Here is an 18,546-nt window from a genome sequence, read left to right as displayed (position 1 = left end):
ACCTTTCTAAATGACAAGCTTCTGTGATGTCCGTCTCCTTCACATCTCCTAGTCCATTGGCAATCCCGTCGCTGTGGCCTTTTCTTATTGCCCCATCAGGAGTCCTTTCTAAAAATTGAGCGTCTTCTTTGATACGCTGCTGAATCATGGGAGTGAGCGGCATTTCGAAGCTGAAGTAGCTATCCGGCTCAGAATATAAAGTTTCCAGAGACTCCGCACTATAATATAAAGAGGCATTGTCCAGAATGCTTTCAAACTGGGAGCTGTACACATCTGTTGAGACTTCGGAGTGCGGTTGCCCAAGGACATCTTCCACTCTTCCACTGATGGCTTCGTCGTCGTCGTCCTCTTCCTCCTCCTCCATGAGCCTAGGATTCAAAACCAAAGACAGCCTCTTCAGTTTCTGCTTTAAGGTTTTCATGTGGGCACACTCAGATCTTCTGCGGATGTTTCATGCGCACACATACACACATAACTAGCCTTTCCTTTTGATGACCAGGTACCAATGTTTACACGTCTGGTTTCAATTGTGTTAATGGAGAACAGAAACCCTTGTCTTTCCCTCTGGCTCCCTCCACCCCCCACCCGGTCCCTGTACTCGAGTAGAAACAAAAGTGGCTTGCACATTATGATGTGTACTAAGAAAGAACATCAGCTCATTGTGTTCGTAGAAAAGACACACTTTGTGTCCCTACTCCAGATTAGCTTTTGGAGATTCTGAAGCTTCTGGGTCTGTTCTCCAAACATCGCAGCCAAGTCACAGAACAAAAGGACAGACAATGGCTATTCAGAGAGTTGAAGGTGGCCTAACACAGGCTTCCTTTCCCTAGACACTTCTTCCCATCCGTGTAATAACTTCCATGGGGAGATAAGTGTGATCCCCTGCTTATTTGTTTTTAGAAGAATCCTAAAACTTTCTAAAACAAAAAAAGGACTACATTGTAATAAATGGTTTTATTGTCTGCTGTTATTTTAATGTGACGCGGGTGGCGCTGTGGATTAAACCACAGAGCCTAGGACTTGCCGATCAGAAGGTCAGTGGTTCGAATCCCCGCAACAGGGTGAGCTCTCGTTGTTCGGTCCCTGCTCCTGCCAACCTAGCAGTTCGAAAGCACGTCAAAGTGCAAGTAGATAAATAGGTACTGCTCCAGCGGGAAAGTAAACAGTGTTTTCGTGTGCTGCTCTAGTTCGCCAGAAGCGGCTTAGTCCTGCTGGCCACATGACCCGGAAGCTGTACACCTGTTCCCTCGGCCAATAAAGCAAGATGAGCGCCGCAACCCCAGAGTCGGCCACGACTGGACCTAACGGTCAGGGGTACCTTTACCTTACTATTATTTTAATATTGCTCACACCTGTTTGTTATTTTATAATATTAATATGTTGTATTATTATCGCGTTGCAGGATTCTTTTTAACAATAAAAAATCTATAAAATAAAATAATTAACCCGCAGGCTCGGCTTTGCTCAGTTGGTAGAGCATCAGACTCTTAATCTCAGGGACATGGGTTTGAGCAAAAGATTCCTGCATTACAAGGGGATGGACTACGGTAAATGACCCTCACGGTCCCTTCCAGTTCTATGAGTCTGTGATTTTGAAGCTCTATATAACCTATGGATGGAGACAAGAGTGGGATGGTGTGCATACCACAAGCAATGATGCCTCTAGCATGCAGGGTTTGTGCAAAGTGCTAAAGTGGTTTGTTTGCATGTAAGTTCAAAAGTTCTACCGTACTGGCCTGAATATAAGCCTCACTTTCCCCCCAAATTCCGACCGTGAAAAGTTAAAGTGTGGCTGATATTTGCGACCTTACGGTATGCAGCCAGGAGCGCGCAGCAAACAGCGCCAGGAATGGAGTGGCTTATATTCGGGTATGTTTTCTTTTTTTCTGCCCTCCTCCCCCCAAATTTAAAGGTACGGCTTATATCTGGGTGCAGCTTATATTTGGGCCAATACGGTATTTAGGAAGAGAAAAGGGAAGCAAAGGACTATTGTGTTTGCTGATATCTCCATCTGCTATATATTTTGGAAATTTGTTTTGTTTGTTCACCATGCATTTGGACGCTTTTTAAGATACTGGAACTAAATTTTACAAGTTGGTTCCTGAGATCAAGAAGCAGATTTCTAGCTAAGTCTGGATACAACTGAATGCCATTTTGAATCAAATGGCTTTGTGAACCCTTCTAAAACTGCTTTGATTTTAACCACCAATTTGAAAACTGCACTGTATTCCTCAGCAATGCTGGGTATAACAAGGCTATCAAAATAACTGTCACATTCAAAGTCACTCTGAAAGCGGCAAAGATTATAACTGACGGTCTACATAACGCCAGACCAGCTTCCTTCTAACCCAGTCCTTGTATTGTTCCATTAAGATGAGAGAGAAGAGGAATCCTGTTTGATGAAAACCATAAATATCTGTTAGTAAACCAAGCAATTTGGTCAAATGACTATGGCTCGGGATGGGGTGGGGTAGCAGAATAGTAAGAATATTTAGATAATCCTTCAAAATCTGCTTTTGGCACTGGATTTTGCTTTAGAAACCCATAATCTACCAGCTTTCAGAGCCTTAATATCTCTGACTAAAACAGCACTAGGCCCCAACACAGAAGCATAGAACTCCTGGTCTTATAGAGACGAACTGCACATGACATTAGGCACATAATTCCATTTGCTTGGGATGTATATATGGAAGGGGGGCTGTTTCACATTGAAACCTTAGCATGGGAAGTAGCGGGGCTTTGACCCTTTGCATCCCGCCTGATCGGAACTGGTCTCATGCACCTGTCATTTATATTGTCAAAAAAGCTCCCATTGATTTCACTAATGAATGCCACATGTAGTTTGACCTGTAAGAATGGTAAAAACAGCAGGAGCAGGACAGGGGGAAATATTTATTTTTTCCTCCCCTCTGCTATGAACCGTCCCCCACTCTTCCTTCACAACGTTTACTAATGGTTAAGGATTGGATGGTTTAAGTACGGTTAAAGGTAGATAATGCAAACCAGTCTTCTTTTTTTAGCTCTCCTGGTTAAGAGGGGACCTAACTGTGGTCAACATGGAGGCCAGTGTAACATTTTAACACACTTCAGCCCAGCAGGAGAAGAGAAGGGGGGATTCATTGTCTTCATGTAACTGAGTCAGGATCATTCTGTCTGCACCAGCCTAGGGGTCAGCAAACCTTTTCAGCAGGGGGTCGGTCCACTGTCCCTCAGACCTTGTGGGGGGGCTGGACTATATTTTGGGAAAAAATTATAATGAATTCCTATGCCCCACAAATAAGAGGTGCATTTTAAATAAAAGCACATATTCTACTCATGTAAAAACACCAGGCAGGCCCCACAAATAACCCAGAGATGCATTTTAAATAAAAGGGCACATTCTACTCATGTAAAACACGCTGATTCCTGGACCATCCGCAGGCCAGATTTAGAAGGCGACTGGGCCGAATCCGGCCCCGGGGCTTTAGTTTGCCTACCCATGCAATAAGGCGCTCTAGTGACTCTGTATAAATTCTGTCCTTTCACGAGTAAGTCTACTGGAATAAATTTAATTTTAAGAACTACTCTGGCCCACCTTTTCAGATAAAGGACTACACTCCATTGAGAGGCATGGAGCCAACCAAATAATATTTGATATAGCAGCTGCCGTTTGATCCAGGAGGTTAGTTGTTCAAACAGTTTAAGCTAAACTTCGTTATAACAATGGGATATCAGCTCCGCCCAAGGAATGATGGATAACAACAACAAGCCGGGGTGGGGGGTACGAGGGGAGAAAGATATAATGTCTTACAAGGACAGGAAGAAACACCATGGACAGAATAATTGCTACCCACAGGAAAGAACAATGATATAGTTTGCAGCTGTTATATAAGGGATTATTATTATGACCGGAATGTAATTGAAACTAGTAAGATTTTGGAACGCAGAAATAAAGAAAACTAGAAAGCCATGAAATCTAGCCACTTTAATTAAATTTTATAATTTGGTGTTTGAATGATTGGTATTAATAATTGAATTATAAATTGGCATTGTTATAAAGAGGCTATTATTGGAATGTAATTGAAAACTAATTTAAAAAATTCTGCAAAAAATAATAATAAAATAAACTTGATTATATTCTGCTTCTAACGGTTGGCAACACATATTACTCATTCCTCCATCATGTTTATACAGTTAATTTGCTTGCTTACCATATAGATGAAGACAGAATGCAAGCTACAACTAAAGAAGTTGCCTACTGCTGCTGCATAGTTTACAGTGTTAAAGGAAACTGAAACCAAGCTGCAGCAGCAAACTGGTTTTGCCTCTGGACTAGGAGCGGCTAAAGCGAGCTGTTCTAAAAAAGCAAAATAGGTTCATAGAAGGAGAACCCCCTAATGTGCCTGTGAAATAAAGGTACAACAGAGATTTGCCCTTCTCCCCTCAAATTCCAAACCATAGCAGGGCTGGGACAGAGGAAGTCCAGGAACATAGTGGTGATGGGAGCAACAACAACAGGATCTGGGAGGTGCCAGCGCTGCAGGGGGTTGCCTCGTTCAGTGCTCATCAAGCCTGCATGTCCAGTTGTTGTCAGACCACAACTCCAGCTACCTTAGCCAATCACCAATCTGAAGCTGAGCAGTCGCCTCGTGAAGGGCATTCTCAATAGTGGCAGCCCAAATCTCGAACGCTGCCCCTCTCTGGTGTGAGCAGCACCAAAACAGATGGAGCTGTGATGCTCTGCAGCCAAACATATTGACTCCAGTGGTGCCTCTCATTTGGCAAGTGCAGTTGTGTTGTGAATGTAAAACCAGACAATAGACTAAGCTGCATTTAAATGAAATATTGTTTCATGGTATCATTTGTAATGTTGTTTGCCTCTCTGGGGTTAATGAAGGGTGAGGTATGAACGATTTAAATAAGGTAATAGCGCTCAGTTCCTATCCAAAGCTCTGTGCGTGGTAGGGGAGCGCCCACATGCACAATGGGACTCACTCAAACTCCTCTTGGCATATTTACACACCAGGTGGCAAGCAAACACAAACAATCAATGCTGTCAAGATGCCAGCCAAGTGGTCTCTGCCAACTACAGATATGTCTCAGGACAAAGATGCTGAGAGGTGTCTCAGTTTCACCTATTTCCCTTCCAACACATTCAGCAGTGGCTATTCCAACGCTTCATCTACTCATGAAATGAGAGAGCCAATGTGGTGTAGTGGTTAAGAGTGGTAGTCTCGTAATCTGGTGAACCGGGTTCGATTCCCCGCTCCTCCACATGCAGCTGCTGGGTGACCTTGGGCTAGCCACATTTCTTTGAAGTCTCTCAGCCTCACTCACCTCACAGAGTGTTTGTTGTGGGGAAGGAAGGGAAAGGAGAATGTTAGCCACTTTGAGACTCCTTAGGGTAGTGATAAAGCGGGATATCAAATCCAAACTCCTCATAACCCAGTTTCTCCACCCCCCAGTCTGCACTTAGACCCTACTTCCCCTTCTGCTGGATGTAAAACCAAGGTGATGGGTAGGGGAGTGTCTCCCCCCTCTTCACCCCCCATGTTCCTGCAAAACTCTCATTCTCATTCATAGCTTGCCTGCAGTCAGGAAGCCAGGCTGAACATTCTGACCAGCTTTGAAATAACCTGAATAATCAAAAGGGAGTGACGCCAGATGCATTCATTTAGCATTTCAAAAAGCAGCTTGTGACTGGCCTTGAACCAGAATTTGTTTGCTGCTAGCTGGTAGAGCTTTCCTGTTGCTATGATAGAAGCATCCAAAGAAATGAAAGGCGGTGGGGAGGGGGGTGCAGAGTTTCACAGCTGAAGTGTTCAGAAAAAAATATCTGCAAGATCTGTTAACCATTTTTTTAAAAATGCACAAATCATTCTAGTGCAGTTAATACATGAAAGAGAGACATGCTGTTGTTTTGAGGCAGTTGTTTGTAAAAAGTTGGGTTAAATAATGAGCATTCAGGTATTGGAATAAGGGGAGAGTGTTTCGTGCTGTTCCCATTGCTAAACACACAGTTTGAAGATTAACTATGTGGTTGTAGTTGAAATAAATAATGGGCAAAAATATTCATTTGTATGGCTGCAGGTCACCATAATGCTCAAGTCCCCTCCTAGCTAGTTACCATAGCTTCAGGAATGCTTCAGCCAAAGCAAGCCTCTTCTACAGAGAAACTTAGTTCAGGGTTCTTTGCCCACTGAAAGTTTCTTTGGCAAACACCTGAGACGTAGTTGTAGCACAAAGACAGTGAACCTCTCTCCCTCTAGAGACTCAGCAAGCTGCACCCGCTGAATGGTTTTAGGCAGCTTGATAAACAGTTCTTAATTCTCCTAAACCTACAGCCCTTAGCCACTGAAGAAACAAGAGATTTACTGGTCACCCACAGTTGTTGTGTGCTTTGGTGTTATTTGTTTTAGTTATTTATTCAGCAGTATTGACTGCAAAACAAAACAAAAATTAAGCAGTTTACAAAAATTTAAATTAAATCACTAAAATACTCAGTTAAAACAAGTATTTAAAAGCTTCAAAGGATGATTAAAGCAAACAGCAGCGAAAAAGAAGTAAGACCAGTGCTATTTTTCTAAAAAAAGAGGTGCTGGAATTCACCACGAACACCTCCCTTGTTCTCTTATAATAGCAATGGTGCCCACCTGAGAGGTGCTGGGACTGAGCTGCATCAAATCATGGCTGAAAAAAGCCCTGGATAAAACACATGTAAGTTCTACATGTCTGAATAGGGTTGCCTGAACAAAAAATGTTTTAAGACCAAACTGTTTGAGAAAACTGCTTAGGATAAGGTTTTCTGGTGGTTAAATAGTGTTGCTTTTATTGCCACAGGGGGACGGGGGGTTGTGGGTGTTTTGTATCATGCCTTACGCACAACAGTATACACTGTTTGTATTGATCAATACAATCCTTGTGTTGAACAACAGGATACCATCCCAAGAACATTATGAAGCCAATACAGTCATACCTTGGATCCCGAATGCCTTGTGACTTGAACATTTTGACTCCTGAAAGCCGCAAACCCAAAGTGAGGGTTCCGGTTTGTGAATGTGCTTTGAAAGCCAAACATCCAATGCGGCTTCCGATTGAGTGCAGGAAGCTCCTGCAGCCAATTGGAAGCCGCGCCTTGGTTGTTAAACATTTTCGGAAGTCGAACGGACTCCCGGAATGGATTCTGTTCAACAACCAAGGTACGACTGTATCTAACATGTTGCCTAGTAGCACTCTTAAGTATGGACTGTGTTCCCTCCCAAATCTGTAGAGACAGAGTGAGAGACTTGCTCATTCTCTCATTCTTTTTCCTTTTTTACCTGTCCTTGTCCGACATAGATTTCCTCTCCAGTGCCCAGTTCTTCTTTTCCTCTACTATGAAGACTTCATCCTCTCCACCTTCGGCCAGCGAAGTTAAAGGCCTGAAGTTTTCCCAGGATACATTCCAGGAGCGTTCCGGCAAACAGTCCAATTCTGATGAGACTGCCGGTGGTGTGTGGTGTTTTGAGACTCTTCTTTCTACACTATCCGTGTCAGAGAGTCCGGTTTCCTTCTGCTCCTCTGCTTTTTGGATCCAAAGGATTTCCACCCCTTGAAATTCCACGTGTTTGCTCACAGCCGCCTCTTTGGATATCCTCCTCTCGGGCGCTCTTTCTTCCTTGTCTGAATCAAACACAGAAAACTCCCGCTCAAAGTCTGCCCAGGCACCGCCAAGGACTCCTGAAGCAACCACCTTTCTGTCCTCTGGCTGGGCCAGAGCTTTATGGCAACTGGTTTCACATATTTTGTGGGCCTCCTCAGTTGCACTGCCAGCAGTTCGTAAGGTCTCAGGCTGTATTTCCACAGTTAAGACCATAGAGTCTTCTTCTGCGATCCAATACAATTTTCTCTCCGCTGTTGCTTCAGATGGAAGAGGCATTTCTGGAGGTTTTTCTTGGCCTGCAAGAACCATCTCCCTGGCTGCCTCCTCAGCCCCACTGCCAACTTTCCTCTCTTTTTCCATTTGCATCTCTGAACCAAAAGCATCGTTTTCCCTGTCAAGTGCCTTTTCAGATTCTAAATCTTGGGAGGTTTCTATAGTCTCACTGGGCCTGCCAAACTGTTCTGACACTTCTTCCTCTTGGGGAGCCATTTGTAACCCCTCAGAGAAAAACTCTACCCCATCACTAGGTCTGCCGTTCTCAGAAGGCAGCTGGTCACATGGCTGCCCATCAGAAACACACACTAGTTCGTCTTCGTGAACCTCAGAGGGAATTTCCGAAGTTTTGGCACCTTCCTCCACAGCCCCATATTCCGGGAATTCATTGTTGATGTTGTGTGGAAGGAGAGTGCTACCTCCATGGCTGCCTGCAAAAAAATAAGCAAAATAAGAAGGACTTAATTCCAGCACTGATATTTTGCCTGCATTCCTATTACATGGAAACAGTGTTCCATTTCGGTCTCTCTTGCATGATGTCATTTCTCATTCAGTCTTATTACTGGGCTTGCTTTTAATACAGCTTTGGGGTTTGGGACAGCATTGCATTTTGGAAAGCCAGGCTTCCAAGTTTTAAAAGTTCCAAACAGTCTGCCATCACCTCTTTCTTGGGAGATGCAGTTCTGAGAGAGGGGCTAGGAATCGCCTGACAAAGAATTCCCTTCACCAGCTGAAAACCTCCAAGAGCCAAACACTTCAAAGGAAGCCATTCAAGCTAAACTGGCTCAATAAATCCACTCACCTGCTTGCCAGCATCATGCACACCTGCACCACACAATGATCCCCTTCTGTACCACTGGCACTTCTTAAAAACACCCAACAGGAAGAGACTGAAGCCACACCTACCATCTCACACTTTGATCTTTCCCTGCTCCTGCTGATGACACGCTGGGGAGGAAACAAGTCCACAGTTTGTGTTGTCACTACATAAGAACTGGACAGGTGCTTTGTTTCCGCTGGAAAAAAACCACGTGCAGAAGGCCATGAACAACCTTTGACTTCCACTCCTGGCTGTTTGCAGAGAAACAAACCACAAAGCTAGGTTCCCACATAATGACAAGCCTCCCTTCTTTCCTTCCCTGTGTAGCATCAGCAGGAGCGGGAGAGCAAAACTGCAGGGGCTTTTAAGCAGTGTGCCCCAAAATACTAAGTGTTTACTTTAAACCAGGACCTGCTGCTGCTGCTGCTGCCCAGGACTGACCTGCTGGGAGCCTGAAGGGCCCGGCCCTGTTTCTCTCCACCTGGCTTGGGGCGGGGCCAGACGGGAACCATCACCTCCTGTGATGAGGCTGCATTTTAATATTTTAATGTTTCAATATTTTAATGTTGTATTTTAATCTTGTTTTTAAATTGTATTCATTCAACTTGTTTTTATTATTGCTTGTTAGCTGCCCTGAACCCGGCCTTGGCTGGGGAGGGCGGGGTATAAATAAAAATTATTATTATTATTATTATTATTATTATTGACTGCTGACGCTGCTGCTGGGCAGAGAGAGCTCCGTTTTTGTTTTGTTTTTAAATTGCTTTTACTTTTTATCTATGTTATTTTAGATTGTGATTGATATTAATGCTGTACTCTTAGTTTTAGATTTTATGATTTATGTGGAAATTGTTTTCCATCTGGTTGTGTACTTTTTGATGTGTTTTATTTATTGTTTATGACTTTTGTTATGTTGGCAATTATGTAAATCTTGTCATGTTGTGAGCCACCTTGAGCATTGTTTTAACTATGGAAAGGTGGCATACAAATAAAATGATGAATGAATGAACCATTGTTTAGGGTGGTATGTGAACCACACTACTTAATGTTACTTGTTTTTGTTTTGGGGGTGGTTGGGGTTGTATTATGTGTCATACATGTTAGAAGACATAGCTATCCCCAATGCTGCTTAGGATAGTAGGTTTACCTTTTTTTTTTCTTCCAGATGGCTGAAAACTGAACTACTTAGCAAGCCAACAAGGCAGATCTCCCAAAGGAGATCAGCACTCAGTAGCACCCATTGTTCAGATTCAATAATGGCTTCGATTGTTTATAAACAGAACACGCAGAGTCCTTCTCCTGAGTAGCAAGTTTAAAGGATGCTTTCTTGATCGGCAAAATACCAAAGCATTGCTCAAAGGACAGAAAACTGCTATTCAGTTTCTAGATTGTTCGGCATCCTCTTTACACTTGCATATAATGCTTCTTAAGTGTTCGGTGTCCTTCAATACAGTTTCTCAGTAACCCATGGAACAATGGCTTAAGGAGAGGCTAGGTGGCTTGCCCAAATGTGTGCTTGCCACTGCCCTTCAACCTTCCCCCAGGTGGGAAAAGAGGGGCCTTGCTCTCTTCTGATGCCCACGGCAACCACAGAGGGATGCCCCTGTTCCACTCACGAGCTCCAGTCTGGGTCTAGGCTGGGGTAGAGGCTCTCTCTGGGACAGTCTCCGACACACTCAGAAAGCACCATCTTCTCACTAATCCCTTCCATTGCTTTTCTTCAAAATCTCTTTTTTTTCCCCACCTCCCTCCAACATGCTTCCCAACACCACCCAACAGGATTCCAGACATATCTCCCCCCAACTCTCAGGGGCTCATGCCTGGAAATTTGCAAGTGAAGGAAGCAGCTTGCCAAAGAATGAGTTGCAGGGGAGAAGAGTTCCACTTCAGCCCAAGCTTCCCCCAACCTAGGGATGAGGTTGGGGAGCTATATTCCAAAAAATCTAGAGTGCACAAGGCTGAGGAAGGCTGGTCTAAACACACTTGCTATCTGGCTTAATGCGCAAATAACTTATATTGTCATTCATGTCTTGTATGGATCAGTACTTATTCAGTCACATATGCCTCAACCTTCAGTCAGATGTGTACAGCTTAACACCTGTGTTTACCACACTAGTGAGACCTAGGCACTAGTGGGGCTATAGCAGAGGCAAAATTTAAAGTAGGGCATTCCTGCTTTATAGCTCAGTGGCCGAGCCACTAAGTGCTGATTGGCAGCCTGTTGATAGGCGGCTTCCTTTGCCTGATCCCAGAGCCATGTGCCCAATAGCTGCTATAGGACAACTGAACAATTGTCGCTTAGGAAACAATTCAAGTGGACCTGAGGTCACACTGACACAATCACCGGTGGTGAGACAATGGCCACTCAGGCGGTCGTATAATTTTGCATCCTGCCTGCTGCAGGTGAATTTTCACTGCCAATTAAAAAAATCTCCAGCTGTATCTGAAACAGGGTAGCTTAGTCTTCTGCTGTTAGGCAATGAGGAAACCCAAAAAGAGAAAACCACAGGCTAGAGGTAAGGCTTCAGGGGCTAGTGGAGATCTAAATCTGTCCTGCACAATAACCATGGAATCCCTAAGCCCAATTCTTGGGTTCCTAAAGTGTGGTTTACGGACCTATGGTAGGAATGGCAGTCCATCCAGGTGGTCCATGAAAGGTTGTGGAAGAGCAGTCAAGAATACTTTACTTGGCCTTATTTTTCTGACAATAGGGATCAGTGGCTTTTGACCTGGACTGGATTTATCAAGCAGGGTAAAAGTGTTCTGGCCTAGATCCCATTACAGTGGTACCTTGGGTTACAGACGCTTCAGGTTACATACGCTTCAGGTTACGGACTCCGCTAACCCAGAAATAGTACCTCGGGTTAAGAACTTTGCTTCAGGATGAGAACAGAAATCGTGCAGCAGGAGGAGGCCCCATTAACTAAAGTGGTGCTTCAGGTTAAGAACAGTTTCAGGTTAAGAACGGACCTCCAGAACGAATTAAGTTCTTAACCCAAGGTACCACTGTATTTCCATATTACAGTGCTGGTGCAATCAACCATTTCCCAAAAAAAGCTTTTTACCAATTAAAGGGGCTCGGATTCCATAAGAGAGCTGGGTTTTTGTTTTGTTTTATGACAATGGGGCTAAAGGGGGTGGGGAGTATATTAAGTGGTCTGCCAAGCCCTCTGGCAATTTTTAAATGGTCCAGAAAACCATGAGATTTCAGAACTGCTGCTCTAAGCATTATATGAGATAGAGCAAAGCCAAAGTCGTAAGATTCAGAGACTGATTTCCACTCATACCGCTTGATACCCTACCAGTCGGCACTTTTCAACGCCTCTTCAATATAATCTTAAGAGGCTGAGCTATGAATAATTAAAGCTCCAGATTTGGATCACAGCTCATCCACAAACTCACACGGCAGCCTGATTCCATCAGCCCACCCTAGTGCAAAATGGGAATAATACCACCTTACAGGGTAGTTGTAAGAATAATGTAACAATCGGAAGCACTCTGAAATACTCGACAGCACCAAGCAGGTGTTAGCACTGATAGAATTACCGATAGCTGAAATATATGGTAGCATTTTTTAAAAAAAATTGTACAGTTTACCACTTATCAATCAGGAGCAATGAGCAAATACCAGCCTCACTTTCAATTTCTAATTTCACTTGCAAATGAACTTCTGGGAGGATTAAAGCTGCGCTCTGGCTTCGCTGTGCTAGCAGTAATGCGATTATTCTTTAAAAGTCTGCCGGCTCTCTTCTTTAAAAGTCCTCTGCTCCCCATCCAACAGCGCCTCGTTCTATTCAGGTACAAAAGCTTTTTAAAAAAGTGTTCCAAGCTCTTTAAGAGAAACTCCTCCCTCGTTCCCATCAAGCCACACAGCATCATGTCTTGTTCAACAACGAGCATATCACGTCAATCCTCCACTCACCCACCCTCCCCGGCCCGACAGCCCAATATAACTGCCTCACAAACAAGACCAGTAAAAGGAACACGGCTACAACATTTTAGGTGCCACTCCACGGAAGGAAATCAGGGAAATCATGCATACTGAAAAGGAACTGGGTAAATCTCCCTTCCCGCCCCCCAGGTAAACCCTTTTGCCGTCTATCTCTTCCCCCTCCCAACTTAAGTTTTATTTCTTTCTGGTAAACATATTTCTGCCTTGAGGTATAAGACTGCATGAGAAAGCTGAGCCAGTGCAGCGAATATAGCCTGGAAGCAGCTGGCGTCTTTCCTGATGACGGGGGCTTTTAAGAATCCAAAAACTTAATTGAGCATTGGAATAAATATGATCTATATGTCACACATTAAAAAGCCAAAGGGAGACCGTCGGCTGAATGCCTGAAACTAGCTCGGGAAGCAAAGCACATTCATAGACCTCCCCCCGCAGAAAATGAGAGTGCTCTTTTACACACACGTTTGTGGGTGCGTGAGTTTGCGCGTGTCCCTAAATCCCTATCATCTCCCTGAACAAATAAGATATAATTTTGTTGAACAGAGGCTACTACTCACAGAGATTACTGTAGCTCCAGCAGTTACCCATTGGTCAATGAAAACACACAGATCATCAGTTTATCTAATAAGGATGCAAGCTTAATTCAATTGCTGCCGTTCTAAGACAACTGGATTTCAGAATAGTTTCAAATTTCCTGGCGGTGGCGGCAGCAGCAGCAGCAGCCCGTTGCCCTGCATTGCACACAGTGATGTAAATGGAAGCATTCTGAGCATTATGAAACTGGAGAAAGGACTGCAGTCTCATTCCAGCTATGGCTGAAGATGAGTCCACCTCAGCAGCTTGTAGCAGAATAGCTACAGTAAGCTTTTCTCAAAATAAAAATAAAAATCAAGCTCTACTGTCTGGATATGATTTTTGCAGCCGACATTAATGATTAACGAGAGTTAATTTTATTCCTTGTTAGGCGTCATCGTAAAGCAAAAACCAAATAAAAGCAAGGAGGAGAAGTTCCGGTGCATTAATACCAGTGACACAGCAACACGCACACAATCAATAATGGCACGTCGTAATTGAGCATTTTCTTTTATGGATTTACAAATGAAAGCAAGCTCACCATGCTTGTCTGCTGCTTTTATATTATGTCTATTCAGTTCTGAATATTTTTTTACAATATAGGTGTCCCCCCCCCCCCGTGTTATGCATTCATGTGCACACAGAATTCAGGATAGTCAGGGCAGTGTATATGCCAGGACTTTGTAGGAGCAAAAGGGAAAAGTGCAAAAGAACATACTGAGCATAGAATATCAGCTGTCTTCTTATAAAAAAATCACATACTCGCACTCAAGTATCTTTCCTTCATGACTTCACAAAAATATACTTGAATTAGCCTGGTTCGCATGTCACAATAAACCATAGTTAAATGCAAATTATGGTTTACTATAAATGAGAAACAAGCTGGGGCATGCTGCTGAAAAATTCTCACTGGGCTCTTCTCCAGCTGCTGCGCCATCAGGAAACAAGCCAGACGTTGGCTTGTCGTGTCCAAACCCAGGCTCATGATTTGTTTCTCTCTCATGAGTGGCAACCAAAGTTGGTTCTTGTCTTAGCATTTGCAGTTTGTTTGGAGAGAAACAGACCGCGATCCTGGGTTTTGACAATAAAAGATGACAACAGAGAAGGAGCAGCGGATAAGCACAAGAATTTGTCAGTAGCATGTACCAGCATGCTTTGCAGTCACAGTAAACCATGGTTTGCTTTTAACTATGGCATCGTGTGACTCGAGAACTAGGCCATACCGTGAGCCATGTAAATAAAGCTCCTTGCTGCTTCTCATAAGTAACCAGACCAGAGTACAGTATGCAGAGTTGTAAAGCATACACAAAAACAATTTTGCATAATTATAAAGGCTATACAGGATGCAGTTGTCTTAGCACAAAACTTCAATGTTGTTAGCACAAAGGGGAGAAACCCCTGCCAATTTTGTGATTTAAAACAAGAACATCAGGGTAATTCAAATACTGTCACCCAGGTGCCTATCGGAAGCCCACAGTTGAACATCAGGGTAATCCAAAAGCTACAAAAGGATCTCAATTAATAAGCAGCAAAAAGTGAACATTACTAATCTGTATGTGAGAGAATCTCAGCCAGATAATTTAAGCGGGGCAAAGGAAGCCTGACTCTGGAACACAACTTAATGGGAAGTAAAACAGGAGCTACGTTATTTATTTGCATACTGAATGTTTATAGTCACTCCATAATATGGTTTCACTTGGTGGTTAACAAAGGAAATACAGAAGAAGAAGAAAAACATTAACAGCTACCAAAACCACAATCAAAACAAATGTTTTGCCTATCATTATGCCTTTCTTCTTTTTTAATTACACCCATTCATCGACTAAAATATTTCAGCATTAATTAAAAATGCAGTTACTGATGTAACATTTTACTATACTTTATTAGGATTGCTGTATTTCATTGCAGGAAATTACAGGAAAACCGGTTTGCTACAATTTGCAAATTCAACTAGAACGTAAGACGAGCCCTGCTGGCTTCAGAGAATGGCCCATGTAGTCCAGTACAGTGGTACCTCGGGTTGAGAACTTAATTCGTTCCGGAGGTCTGTTCTTAACCTGAAACTGTTCTTAACCTGAAGCACCACTTTAGCTAATGGGGCCTCCCACTGCTGCCACGCCACCGGAGCACGATTTCTGTTCTCATTCTGAAGCAAAGTTCTTAACCCAAGGTACTATTCCTGGGTTAGCGGAGTCTGTAACCTGAAGCATCTGTAACCTGAAGCATATGTAACCCGAGTGCCCCCCCCAGATGCCTATTAGAAGCTCACAGTTAAACAATCACAAACATTGCCTGCTTGCCTTTTTGACACTTACTTGTGCATCATACAGGATAACTTGAGCAAAGAGTCCATAAGGAATTATGTTCTTATCAAGAAACTGTGTGGTGTTGCCCTCTGGAAGCCAGACGTGGTCAGTTCCAACACAGGGGCCAGAGAGGGAACTGAGGCTCAAAGCAGGCAAGAGGATATTTACCCAAACACATGCGCGCTGCCAGGGGCATAGAAAGGGGGTGCGGGGGGTGCGGGCAGACCCGGGTGTCATCCTTGAGGGGGTGACAAAATGGCATACCGCGGGGGTCGACATTTACTGCCTACAGCGCGCAGGAGCCACGCATCTCTGCTAGGAGTGATGTGGCAGCTCGGGGCCCTGCACTGCCCGAAACAGCAGTGTGGGGCTTGCATCCACCAGGCGGACTCCGTGGGCAGCTCACTACACCACCCCCGTGGGTGGCTCACCCCACCCACACCGCTCCGGGTGCCGGAGCAGCTAGCTACCGCCCCTGCGTGCTGCTTTGGACTATGAAGTGTTGAGTGGGATGGGGAGCTGGAAACAATGCCAATATATTTCACATCTGGCAACCAATGTGCCACCCTTTGGGTTTCAGAGAGAACATGGGTAGACAAGCCTAAAAAGCCTGGGACAAAAATTTTCATGGCCCTCTAGCAGCTACGGTGGCTCATTTACCAGAAGTAATGTATTTAGTGTTAACTCTGGAAATGTATACAGTGGTACCTCGGGTTAAGAACTTAATTCATTCCGGAGGTCCGTTCTTAACCTGAAACTGTTCTTAACCTGAGGTACCACTTTAGCTAATGGGGCCTCCCACTGCCGCTGCACCGCTGCCATGCAATTTCTGTTCTCATCCTGAAGCAAAGTTCTTAACCCGAGGTACAATTTCTGGGTTAGTGGAGTCTGTAACCTGAAGCGTCTGTAACCCAAGGTACCACTGTACTCAATTTGGACCAAATGAAGTCTCCTAGAGAAAATGCAATGCTTCCTTCCTTCCATTTTGTCTAACCACTTCCTGAATCAGGTGTGAGTGCCATTCCCCAAACCCAAGAATATGTTTTAGAAAAGAGCAGGGAGGCAGCCCTGACTTCCTGAAGCCATTTCCCCAACTGCTTGAGCGACCGGAATTCTCAACAGCATTCTGAGTGTTGCAGTAAAGCTCCTCAGTGAGATGTAACCAATCGGAGTAAAGCGATTTGCATTAATATATTAATGTAAAAACACACACATCCCATTAGCCAAGCTGCAAATAACCAAATCTCTCTGTAATGATTGGCTACGATAATCCTGCAGCTCTCCTGACAAACCTTTTCAGGATTTGTTCCAAGCCATTTGCTCGTGACAAAGAAATCATCACCTCCGGAATGGGGCGAGGCTGTCACTCCAGCAACCGTGCCATTTGAGACAAAACCACAGTTTATATGGGAGGAGCGGAAAGTGGTCTACGTATGGCAAGTGCACGGGAGGTAGCTTTGCAGATGATCACACTATCCTGAAAAAATGATGGTACAGATGACATCCCTTTTTGCAGTCATCCAGCATCATAAACATGGTTATGAGGCCTATTGCACATATTGAAATCTGTGTTACTGTATATAAAACCACAACATCTCCAATGGAAAATATACTGTGGAGTGGAGATGGGAAAAAGCGTTCATTAGCTACTTTAGAGGTGCCACTTTACAGTATTAACCTCTACAGAATTACTTTGCTACAGGGAGAAAATGCCAGTAATAGGGCTCTAATCTTCTGTAAGTCCCACTGAATTCAGGGGGCTTTCTTCTAAGTGGACGCACACAGGATTATGCAGTCAAAATTAAGTGTCTGAAGAACACAAGCACACAAAACGCTATTTTCTCCCAACTACTGTGAAGGTATATAGCTTGGACATTGAAATAACAGCCCTTGCAAGAGCACGTCTGCTAGCACCCAGATGCTCAGCTTCTGTTGATGGTGTCAACTGCAAAAAAACACCCCCCAAAAAACAACAACAGTCTGACAAGCAAAGGAGAGAGAAGAGAGAAATAAAACATTAGGAAAGGGAGAAAATATGAAGGAAAAATTTCCGTCTGGAAACGTCCACTGGTGCAGAATTCAGTAGCCAGGTTGCTCACTGAGGCAAGAGGCATGCAATGGCAGGAGAGGAGAATTTGGGGGTATAAGAAATAGTGAGACTGGGAGGAGATGTTTCTGTTCACCCGGGCACTTAGCTCTTAACTGGGGTCATAGGGTACAACGAGAAGCCCATATTGGTGTTCAACTTTTCATATGGTTCGGTACGATTTGTCCTTTTTATTATCGCTCTCAGTAAATTATTGTTCTGTATATTTTTGGTGCATTTTAAATCCTGTATCCAGTGTTAGAAACTAGGTATATAAGCTAGGCGCCAAATGGCTCCTTAAACCAGGCTTACAGTCGCCAAAACGGAATGCCCAGTTGCCATTTGGGGGCCAGGCGGCTCAAAAGTCGTATTTTTCCACATGAATTTTTGGTTCCTGAAATTCGCTGCGATTGTGCAAATAAAATACGACGGATAGACTTCTACAGGATGTGTTACTAGTGTGTGAAAACAGACAAGATCCAAGGATCCTCAGGCATGTACCTCCAGATGGTAGAGACGTAAGGCGCCATCTTGGTGCCCGGGCATCTTTGCTTAGTTGCAAGTGGCCAGTAGCAAGTGACCTGGTGAATTTTGAACACAGCCTGTATCATGTATATTTTAAAACTGTACACCACTTTGAGACATTTTTGGAGTAAGCAATGAATAAATGTAATAAGTAAAATCATAATAATAGCCAAATGGGTGTCCGGCCCAAGTCTGTTTCAGAGACAAAGAACCTTAAGAAGGGAGAACAAGGGGTGTTGAAGGTTCCCACCAACGGTTAGCGCCTTAATAGCAAGATGAGAAGGCACACAGGCCACTTGCTTATTTTCTCCCACTGTGGCAAGATGTAGTGGTACCTCGGGTTACATATGCTTCAGGTTACAGACCCTTCAGGTTACAGACTCCGCTAAGCCA

At 43.9% G+C, this 18,546-nt stretch overlaps 1 protein-coding gene across 2 annotated transcripts in view; it reads right to left on the bottom strand.

Moving 5' to 3' along the window:
- The window catches only part of PSD3 (pleckstrin and Sec7 domain containing 3), a 138,904-nt gene that overhangs the window by 106,582 nt on the left and 13,776 nt on the right, over positions 1-18,546 (bottom strand). The window contains exons 1-3 of one of the 2 annotated variants that reach the window (XM_082204643.1): positions 13,221-13,266; positions 7,299-8,325; positions 3-368 (exon numbers count right to left, since the gene is read on the bottom strand). In XM_082204643.1, the coding sequence (XP_082060769.1) occupies positions 3-368; positions 7,299-8,325; positions 13,221-13,251 (1,424 nt within the window). In that variant the 5' untranslated portion in view covers positions 13,252-13,266. Of the gene's footprint in view, positions 1-2; positions 369-7,298; positions 8,326-13,220; positions 13,267-18,546 lie in introns of those variants that run through there. The other variant, XM_082204642.1, reaches the window with a different exon arrangement.

This window comes from Podarcis vaucheri (genome assembly GCF_965113315.1).
Source record: "Podarcis vaucheri genome assembly, chromosome: 17".
NCBI classification, from domain to species: Eukaryota; Metazoa; Chordata; class Lepidosauria; order Squamata; family Lacertidae; genus Podarcis; species Podarcis vaucheri.
The sequence above is the reverse complement of the archived record's forward strand: the minus strand, read 5'-3'. Positions and strand labels throughout refer to the sequence as shown.